Consider the following 11,240-nt stretch of genomic DNA (forward strand, 5'->3'; position numbering starts at 1 on the left):
TCGGTAACCTTCCCTCTCTTGTCCCACTAGCGACAAGAGATCGCTAGTGGGACAAGATGTTGACTGTACAGTATTCCAGGAATAACTTCCCCTAGTGGACTTTAGCAGCGGCTTTTAGCAGGTATATGTGATAACGATCGAAGCGACGTCGCGACAACCATGTCAAGGAAAAATACATCGCATCACACAATCGTGGCGCAGAATGAAAGATAACAAGACGAAGACAGGCAAGTTTATTCTACTCTTTTATTTCTGTTTTTAAATTACATAATATGAGCATATGCAGTTCACAAATAAGCGTATGGATGCTACCATATGGATACTATGCTACCGTCAGTATTAGCAGACACATAAGGATTGCCTTCAATTGATCTTAAACTTCGCCTCGGAACTATTCAATATCAGCTTCCATCAATTTCACCACTGTTTCACTATTGAGCACAGTGTTTGGTTTATATTGAGCTAATGCTTTGTTTTGTTTGTTATTTCTAATTTACTGTCAATGAACTCTGACCAAAAAGCAAACAATAAAGGTTTCTAGTTTTAGTGCAGCACGCGTACTTACGTAATATCTAAAACGAAAGATGCGCCCGCACTATTTACTTGTGTACTGATTTCTACCGTCTTATTTACTGGTCAGCAGAAATAGCACAAAAACTTAACAGATGTGTGACCGACTCCTCATTTGCATATTATTTGCATAACCTGCACGCCATCAACAACTTGTAACTTGCTATCGCAATTCAGAAGTAAAAAATGGCGAACATTCAGTGGGGGAGGAAGTAAACTGAAGTTTTACATAATTGTACCGGAAGGCAAAGGAACAATGAGAGTGCAATCACGACGCCAAGTGACTTTGGCTCACCTGAAGCAGAGATATGAGGCCATTTTTGCAAAGCCACGATCATCTGAGGAGCTTTGAGGTCACCCATTGGTTTTTCTCTAGGCGGTTTGTTGGCTTTCTCCGAACCGCGAAGAGAATTATCTATATTTTGGAATTTGAGCTCTACAAATTGTAACTGTAGTTAACTGAAGGCGATCAATTTGCAATGTTTAAGAGTCCTTCTGAATTGCGAGGCGAGCTATCAAGGTCTTTAGATAGCGCGATTAAAAAAAGTGTTTAAGTGTTGTTTATAGTGGTCAATGCGCTTAGCTACACTTCGGTAGTTCACAGGTATGCCGCTTAAACTGAAAGAAACAAATATATTAACTAAACAAAATAGGCTTAAAAATCCTATCTGGCATAACTGAGTTGAACTAGGTTCTATCGAGAAACAACTCCGGCTTAGTGGTCAGAGCGGGACTTGAACCTGCGACTTCCGGATTTGAACTCGTACGCCCTAACAACTCGGCCACGCGGCCTCCTATATTCCAAAGGACACCTACCCGATGGTCAGTGCATTTCGGCGGCAAAATTACTCCAAGATATCCTCTCTTTCTAGACTTAAGGATCCTTGGCGTCTCTAATTTGGAGGATGACACGGGCGGTTTGGCGAGAAGGACGCGAAGGTCAAACGAACTGCGGTCTGATAGCGAAGGAATCCTAGCTGAAATCGTCGGATAGATGGCGGGAGAAAGTGTATGGCTGGGATATCCTCGAATCCCTAATGGAATTCTGTTTGGAAGTGAATCAAAATTTACACTCGAAATTACACCCAGGGATGAACACTAGCTGCTCTCGCTTCTCTTCGAAAAAAACGCGCGTAATGAAAGACAAGACTGTAGCGTAATTAGAAATAAATAATTTTTCTATTTTAAGCAAAGAACAGGGCAATCGTTGCATTTCAACGAAGTCTGTTTTTTTGTCTCAAAATAACTATGGATGTAATAAAAAGGTCCAAACCTCAACCGTAAGTTGTGGATACCCATTTAGATGTTAACAATGTCCCTTTCTTACTTTCCACTGCTGTGCATGTATTTCAGGGTGATCACAATTCAATATGATGCCATTCCGAGAATCAATGTTGGAGAGCAAAACACTGAGTAAAATGCAGTCTAAGTTCGAGCCCAGTTACTAAACTAGGCAGGTCGGCGCCTATCTCCGGTTGCTATATCGTGAAGCAATAAGGAGTTTTTCCTCTTCCTCCTGGAAGGGATGCTAGTCCATCGCAGGGGTGCCCCACCCAAATATAAGTATAACAACATCGTGTTTACATTTTGATAATCACCGTACAGTTTCTTTTATTGGCTTCAGATGATAATCCTCCTCCTACCGATTTCTCACTGCAGATGTAATTGCATGTGACCTCCTCTCTCTTCTTCGGAAGTAATTCAAAACACATCTTTGAGAGATTTAACTATGAATTAATTTCGTCTTATGTTCTACCAGGCCATCTGACAGGTAAAAAATGTGTTTGAACCCAACGGTCCATCAAGCCAGTGCTCATGTCCGGATTTCGTAGATTTAAGTGACTAGGAGTTTGAATGCCAGCGTTTTGTCGAAAGTTACAATCAGTAAATATCATCAAAAACCACACTCCAGTTAAAGTACTTCGTTTTCGTTCTGCAATATGATTGGTTTTCGTCTTCTAAGTGTCACTGGTTTCAGTAGTCAAACATTAGGTGGATGGATCAAAATTTTTGGTTCAATTGGGTGGGCGGGGCTAACCATGCTCTCACTGGTGAGTACATTACCTATGTCGCCAGACACCCGCAGGAAAAAAGTGTAACTAGAGGAAAAATCATAAGTAAAGATCAACAACATAGGACAGGGAATTTGGACAACAAGCTTTTCGCAACTATTTATTCCATTAGCACTACACTCTCACAGGCTTAAACCAAGTTTGAATGAACCGTGCGAGGATGAAGTATCCATCCACAAAATATGACGTAATAAGGAAATGAATGCAATACATGTAAGCATAAAAGTAGAAGGCGGTCCGCGATTGAGTTAACCTGTAGTGTGTAACCTGCGCGATATTGTTTTTCCTAACCTGTAGAGTGTAAGACTGTTGGATCCCCCGGACGCATGGAAAGATTTTACCACCTCTTCTACCTGGCTTGCCTTCTTTCGTCTGTGTTGTGGACCATAAAGGGAACGTATTATGTGAAACCAACAGGTGAGGGTTAATCACATGTGTGTAAGATAACAGGAACTAAACACCGGAAAATGTGATCGACAGAGCGTGAACCAAACTGACGGTAACCTGTCAAAGGAAGTTTGAACAATTTCCGTTTGCTGTCAATTTAATTTCCAGTCAGAAAAATACCCCGTTTAGAAGAAGTAGAATAGTACTTTGTTTTCCAATGATACATTACACGAACAGTGAGACTGCGCTTTTGAAAACATGAATAAAGTTGGCTTAGCAGTCCTTACCACTGGATTTGTAGTTTGTTTTCCTTCCAGCAGAGCTATCTTGTGTTTTGCAATTAACACGCTCGAGCTACTTCAACCTGCTTCAAACAAAACGGCTGAATTTTTCTGGAGAAAGAGGAAGCAACATTAAGAGATATCGGCCTAAAACCTCAAAGAAAGAGCTCTTGATCTCGTTTTAACTTTCGCGCCAACGCATAAGTAGTAAGTCAAAACAAATTCGTGAAGAGTCTCAAATACGCATAACAATTATTGAAAATAACGGCCGCAGAAGTAATTCAGAAACCATTCGAAAACGTGAATATTTTAAGATAAAAGCATTTCTTACTAGGAATATTCATATTTCCAATTTTTCGAAGGTATTTCCCTTCCTTACTGCCATTATCAAAATAAGAAGAACTCAAATTCAATTAAGAGTGAAACTGGTACCTGCCCACTTCAAATGCTCCTGATATTTCAATCTCCCAGCGCCTCGTTCGTCTAGGTTTTTAATGATGAATTCAACACCTTTTTGTTGAGAGCAACATTTAAAGACGGGATAGAATTCCCAAGAACATAAGCTTCAAACACTAGGAGAATAATTTGTGTGAACGTACTAAGGACAAAAATTGGCTCGAGTAAAGCTCATTTTATTGAGAATGTGGCAGTGTTTTTATCTCGTCCATTTCAGTGTGGCAGTGTTTTTATCTCGAGCAGTTTCAGTGTGGCAGTGTTCTTATCTCGTCCATTTTAGTCTGGCAGTGTTCTTATCTTGTTCATTTTAGTCTGGCAGTGTTCTTATCTTGTCCATTTTAGTCCGGCAGTGTTCTTATCTTGTCCATTTTAGTCTGGCAGTGTTCTTATCTCGTCCATTTTAGTCTGGCAGTGTTCTTATCTCGTCCATTTTAGTCTGGCAGTGTTCTTATCTTGTCCATTTTAGTGTGACAGTGTTCTTATCTCGTCCATTTCGGTGTGGCAGTGTTCTTATCTCGTCCATTTCAGTGTGGCAGTGTTCTTATCTCGTCCATTTCAGTGTGGCAGTGTTCTTATCTCGTCCATTTCAGTGTGGCGGTGTTCTTATCTCGTCCATTTCAGTGTGGTAGTGTTCTTATCTCGTGCAGTTCAGTTCAGTCTGGCAATGATCTTATGTTGTGGAATTTCTTTTTTTGTTGTTGTTGTTTTCAGGTCGATATGAGATTACAGAAATACCTCTACCGTCTTCAGTTATCGAGCAAATCAATAAAAATAACATGCAAGCGACACTCAACCCGGGTCAAGTGACTCTTACAGTTGTTCCTACATCAGCAACAAAAAACGTACAGCTACCTCAGGCTCTAGGGCCAGGTGAATTCTTTTAAATCTATACAAGTAGCTTTGATTAAACCTTTTTACAAACCACCATTTCCACTCAGTAAGACTAAAACCAACAACGAATTGCTTTTATTTGAACGAGTCAGTTCTCAGAGAGAAATTTGAATTTTTTAGACCTTGGTTGTTATGGTGATCATCCTTGTAATATTGTTGATACTCTTGCCTAATCGAATTGGAGCTCAAGCTTTCGCTTATTGATAACCTGCACTTTGATGTTAAGCCATTAAAAAGATAATATCAATATCATTGTCCATAATACTCATTTTAATCGTATAATTCTTAATCAGCTTCTTCACAGCCATGCTCGCCACCTCCTACATGTCCATGTCCATGTCCGCAACCATCTGCAAGTGGTAATCCTCTGTATCTACGACCACTCCCCAAGATACATAAGCAAACCAACTCTCACTGTCCTTCTCTCTGCATTTGTCTATGCATCGGTGGTAGTTTTACGCCCAATCCTCCTGCGCCCATCCAGCCTCTTAGTAACGCAAGTGGCCCCAACCCTGTGGTCGCCAGTCCTCTGATTAGCCAAATAGCAACATTACCGTCCAGTGCAACCTCAGCTTCCAAGTCAACTCCAACGATCTCGGCGACGTCAAGTGCTAACTCTGTGAACTGCCCAGGGTTTGTAGGTAGCCATACATTATAGACCACGGGTCGAGTAGAATTGGTTTTGTTGTTGAGTTTGATTTTGCTAACGGCATTGTATTTTTTTGTATCTGTTGGTTCTCAGGTTGCTCCTTTTCTGAAAGTCCCGTGATCTCGTTTTCTAGGACAAGTAAGAATGTTTATGTTGACTGAAATATGCCAAATATTAATGCTTTATGACACGCTCTAATAATTAAGTATATTTCATATATGACATATATGGATAGCGATAGAAGTGTTGTCGCACAGAGACTGTAATATTTATGAGTTTTGATAGGATTGCAAGCATGTCTACTGGTACTTAAGGGCATGAATTATTTAATATATTTTTTTAATTCTCCATTCCCAGTAACTCTGCACGCATATGGGTATAATAAATTGATAGAAAATGTCGCCTAGCGTGCAAATGCATCCTAGTAACCCCCAAAAATATATACACAGCTTAAACAGCTTTCGTTTTGCAGTTCAAACGGGATCCAGTGCCACACCTGGTCCAAGTCTTATACCACCGATGCTCCCTGTTGCTCAAGGTAAGAAACACATACTGTGTTAGGATATAATAGGACTTATTACTGATACTTATTAATACATTTTTTTAATTCTTCATTCCCAGTAACCCTGCACGCATATGGGTATAATAAATTGATAGAACATGTTGCCTAGCGTGCACATGCATCTTAGTAACCCCCAAAAATATATACACAGTTTAAACAGCTTTTGTTTTGCAGTTCAAACGGGATCCAGTGCCAAGCCCGGTCCAACTCTTATACCACCAATGCTCCCTGTCGATCAAGGTAAGAAACACATACCGTGTTAGGCCTAGGATATAATAGGCCTTATTCCTGATAGCCGCCATCATGGTTTTCCTTTTATAATTAAAGTAACCTCATCATTTCTAAGATGGGCGAAAAACTTAGAATTAGAAGATTTGTCTTGGCATAATAATGGAATTTGTTAACGTTTTGTCTACTTAATGACAAGTACTAAGCAATAATGCATTTGCAAATTGCTTTTTGATGCTTTAGGAAGACCCAAGCCAGGGTAAGCTTTGCAAAAACTCAGTTATGGTTGTTCATTATCAGACAACGTGATTTTGGCACAAATACTGGAATATTGGGTTATTGCCTTTTTTGCTGTGTGTGCTTCAAAGCAACTATTGCAAATGGGAGGCCTTATGCAGTCGCAGATTTTATTTATAAGTTATTTTTGACTGCGTATCTACACAAATCATTTAAAGGCTTGTCGTTGTCTTGATCATATCATACGTTCTGTGAATCCCTGTTCAAAACACACATACACTGTATTTCTTACGTTAGGTTCTGCGTAAAATACGTACCTATATTTTTGTACTCTGATTCTACATCCCTAACACCGGAACTGCAGCGCTCTTTTTATATTTAAGGTCCGTAAGGTTCTTTAAGGGTCGTTCCAAGTAAGCCAGTTTTGAGTATAGAGCTTATGTTAATGTTAAGAGAAATTTAACATTTATTTAACTGACTTACTACAAAGCATTTCCATTCATTGCCAAGACGGTGGGTGGATCAATAATTACAGTCAATCAATCACTCAGTTAACCAAATATCTTATTCACCTAACGCGAGGGCCGTATTGGGAGAATATCGGCCCGAGGTCCTGACTGAGAACGGACCGAACGCAGGGAGGTCCGTACAAGAAAGACCAAGCGCCGATATTCTCTCAGTGCGGGTCCGAGTAAGAGATTTATTACCAGACTGAAAATGTTTAGAACAAAAATGCCACGATCACGGACTGGAAAAACAACGCAAACTTCACGCACACAATATTGACTGGGAGCCGACTAGGCGTATAGTCACTTCTGATGTTAAACAAAACAGAAACGAAAGTAAAGGAATATTTAATTTGAAAGAAAGCTGTTTTAGAAACGCAAGCCATAAAACTAATAGAAAATCTTCAAGAGTGAACGTGCGGGATCACTTGGAACAATGCCCGGTCCAATGTATGTAGCATTCTTATTGGTTGATTTTAATATTGGCCCTCTGAACTAGCTTAGTCGTGTCCAATTATTTCTAAGTTCCAGATAGTTGATGTCGGGTCAAGAGATTCACAATTTCCGAGCTTATCGCGTGCAGCATTAAACAACCAGGACGAGATGCTGTCAGTCATAGGGTTACCTCCCACACTAACTTTGTCAACCTCCATTTATACACCAGGGAGGAGTGACAATTTCCCTGCTTTCTACTGCTAACCATTTGTTTTTATGTACTAACATATTCATTTTAATTGCAGGATCGAAGCAAACGTAATAATGATGACATCATTTCTTATCAATCTGCATTCCCCAGCAACCGAAAGAGCGCAATACGTTTAGCTTACATCAGAAGAAATGAATCCGGCAACGAAAATTTTTAATAAAACAAATTTTAAAATTGTACTGTAAAAATATGTTGTATCGGGCGGAAAAAATCAGAAGATCAAGGTAAGAGAGTGAATCCCCCATATAGGCCTTATACCCAAGGTCATCATACTTAAGCTATTTTTAGACATGGTACCCAGTTCTTCCGCGGGATTACCTTTGATGCAACCCTTTACGGAGGATTCACTCTCTTACTGATCTTCTCCCGCTGCAACTGAATGCTAAACTGCTTTTCATGTAGCGAGTGCTTATAAGATAAGTTAAAGAGGCCTTTTATATAATTTTTTTTGCACGGAGATCCTTCATTAAACAAGTAACCCTGTTGTTGCGTATTATTCCCTCAACTACAGTTGCAAAGCATTAAACGAGATTTTGATTTCAATGCTACAACATGAAAACATGTAAAATAGTTTAAATAAAATCAAACCCTATGACAACTGTAAAAGTAATTCTTCATTCCAAGCTGAAGCATTAACAACAACAAAAAGTTATTGTACTCAGACGACAAATATATAAGTAAAAGCTTTTTAGGCGTCCGTGGAGAACGTTACAGCATTTTCCATTCTTAGAGAGCATGTTGCCGTTAGTGTTTGATAAAAGTTCACTTCATACATGTAGATAATGAGATTTTCTCACCGAAAAACGATTGGGTATAAATGATAGATAAAATCCACTGACCAGTGGGAAACGCGAATCATGAAAACTCACAGGTGAAAAACGACGTTTACCCAATCACAAATGAAAACGACAAAAAAAAAAAAGTCGCATCGAGAAGTAGTCTAATATTTGCATCTTTGGAAAGTTCGATTGACTCGTTTATTGAAGAACTAGACAACAACAACTCATTTAAGATGACAAAACATGATATGTTGTCTTAAGGTCCGGTAATACGGACAACATTTTTCTTTCAACTTGTCTCGCAACATTGTTGAATTGTAAGTTGAAACCCTTTGTTGCACGTATTACCAAGTCTCCTCTAGAGACTGAGTAACATATGACCTAAAAATGGGTCACCCGTTAGCCCTGGGGCACTTCCCCCAACAGACAGATAGGCTAGCACGTGTGTAACGGGGCAAACTGGTTGTTCTCTATATATGAGCAACTCTGTTGGTTTTGAGGGGTCACTGTACTTAAAATGGTTTAATACTAATATCATGGCCACAGTAAAAACTTCGCTTTCTTTTAGAAAGAACAGTTGGTCGATCCCAATTAAGTTTGACGTTGGTTGACCAGGTCGAGTAGTATATCCCACCTACTCTAAGGCAGCAAAAAAATGCCTGGGTATGCTTTACTTGTGCTAATGTTTGGTTGTAATACATAGAGGATATTGGTCAAGAGCTGCTATAAGACGCTCTAATATAGGCAGGGTTATTGAGGAATTGGTATCCTGAGATGAAAATAACTTACCATATCCCCTCAAAGCTAGTTTCACTATGTCAGATTATGTGGGATCAGGCCAGCCAGCTAAACGACGCGGATAGCCTAAGGCAGAAATGTAAGTCATGACCGCGGACCCTGCATATTTCTGCTCTGCCAAGTAATCAATACATAATGCTAATGTGTTTCTTGAAAAAGGGAAAATAGAACTTGTAGGTTGTAATCTCTCGTTTCTAAAATGCTATAAAATCTCCCAAGGACGCCTGTAAGTATTTAATGAAGCTAGCTTTAAGTAATCGTTTTGGCGTGTCGCCCAATTCTCTGGTTACAAATGCTCGGGGAGGGTGGTCGGGACCTGATCCATCCCGTGTGAGAGCCCTTGGAATTTGTCCACCTGCAACCGAAACAAACTATCAGCCAGGCCATTCTTAACGCCGGGTATGTGCTTAGCCCTGAAGAGAATGTTATTCTGTGAGCTTATTATATGGCTGTGTCTCACAAGGATTGGGAACTACCGAATTCACGAAATTGATAGGTTGAAATCAATTTTGATCGAGGCCTAGATTTTCCCATCTAGACCGGCATCTAGGGGCGGTCACATTTTAAGGTGAAGAAGTTGCAAACTAAAATACAAAACTATTGACGATTTCTTCTAAAAATACTTATTTACGGTATGAAAGTACCGAAAAACCTGATGAGAGAAAACGTAAAGGAGACGAGCAAACTTTGGTAAATTTAAGTTCAGCTCATCGCCATTAGCAAGCAAAATGTCAGCTAGTACAAACCAGTTACATTACACGAATTAAATCAGTATTGTTTGCCATATAATAAACATCTTATTAACCGAGCTTAGTCGGTCTGTTAGGGAGAATCTTGACCTCGTTTGTGTGTACAGACCTCACTGGCTTCAGCCTGTACTAACGGACCTCGGTCAAGATTTTCCCGTACAGACCTCCTGCTCGATTAATAAGAGCTAAATATTAACACCAGCTGTCTTATGGGGGATAGCAAGCAAGGATCCAGTCATGTTTGCTTATTAATAACATGCACCACACTTTTGTTGTCGGTCATGAACAACACCCGCGTGTTCTTAAGTGTCCGACACCACAAGCTTAACCCAACCACACTGGGTAAAACTCAACGAAAGAAACATTGCGCTTGATATTAGTCTCCTAGCCATTCACTGTACGCCCAGTGGTCTCCAAACACTACGCCAAAGCCTTTTGATTTGGCTGCATCTGTGATTGGCCCTTTTTAATCTGCTGATAAATTGATGCGTCTTATCATTCTCGGAAAAGGGACAAAAGGTAAGCATTTGTTTACGTTTTTCGCGTCGATTTTTATGAACATTTAATTGAAATTGTCCTCCAAAAATGCGGGTAAAAATATTTTTACTAACAAAAAAATGTTTATTTTGTGCAATGAAATGAAAACGCAATTCGCAGAAATAAATTCGTGAGCGGTCAGTCTATTGCAAAATTTTGACCGCTCAGGGAACCAATCAAAAATCTCCTTTTTCAGTTCATCTCAGACCCGTTCAGCCATATAATAAATGTATTAACTAACTGCAGACAGTACTGTTTCGGCCAGCTAGACCTCATCAGGGCAGTGCTGACCCTATGATGGAGCAGAAGCCATATGGTCACCCCAAACGATCCCACACTTGTGGTATCGTCTAAGCCATGCCAGAGTGCTCAAACTAGTAAACTAGTGAGCATGCGCAATGCTAATAGCAATGACTTTTGATGCTACTAATAAATGTATTATATCTATAAATGAATCTCTGGTTTGCCTGAAATCATCTCTAAAAGTTGTAGCTATTCCGCGGCTTTTTTCCTCTTTTTATTAAGAGGCTTCAAACTGGGCCTCTTTAGATCTCACTGATGTAAGAAATTAGCGACCTGAACGAGCGGGCTCACTTGCATGCGGTTCCAGCCGGATCACTTGGATGCGGTTCGACTTCGCTTGCGTTATGTTAGTTGATTTTAAAAAGGGCAGAAGTAGGTTAGTGTTCTAAATGGCTGCTTGTCAGTCAGCCTTATGATGTATAAGTCTTCCCGTTGGGTGGTCCTGTTGAACTCGTCATTTGCATTTGCACTGACATGTGTAATATTATAGATAAAGACGAGAATAAAAAACACACAGCGTGACCAATTG

The 11,240-nt window shown here is 39.9% G+C and overlaps 1 protein-coding gene across 2 annotated transcripts; it reads left to right on the plus strand.

Moving 5' to 3' along the window:
• The first annotated feature begins 2,307 nt into the window (after window positions 1-2,307).
• LOC110066516 (uncharacterized) lies at window positions 2,308-8,151 on the plus strand. Of its 2 annotated transcripts, XM_020773739.2 has the most exons (7): window positions 2,308-3,059; window positions 4,478-4,636; window positions 4,951-5,298; window positions 5,400-5,444; window positions 5,779-5,844; window positions 6,043-6,108; window positions 7,580-8,151. In XM_020773739.2, exons 1-7 carry the CDS (start codon window positions 2,969-2,971, stop codon window positions 7,594-7,596), a joined length of 792 nt encoding a protein of 263 aa, XP_020629398.2. In that variant the 5' UTR covers window positions 2,308-2,968; the 3' UTR covers window positions 7,597-8,151. The 2 variants fall into 2 exon arrangements, with proteins under 2 accessions (XP_020629398.2, XP_089150294.1); XM_089294168.1 differs by lacking the exon at window positions 7,580-8,151 and having other exon boundaries at window positions 6,043-6,146.
• Window positions 8,152-11,240: the final 3,089 nt, after the last annotated feature.

This window comes from Orbicella faveolata, unplaced genomic scaffold, assembly GCF_042242905.1.
Source record: "Orbicella faveolata isolate gen_17 unplaced genomic scaffold, um_ofav_v1 contig_25, whole genome shotgun sequence".
NCBI lineage: Eukaryota > Metazoa > Cnidaria > Anthozoa > Scleractinia > Merulinidae > Orbicella > Orbicella faveolata.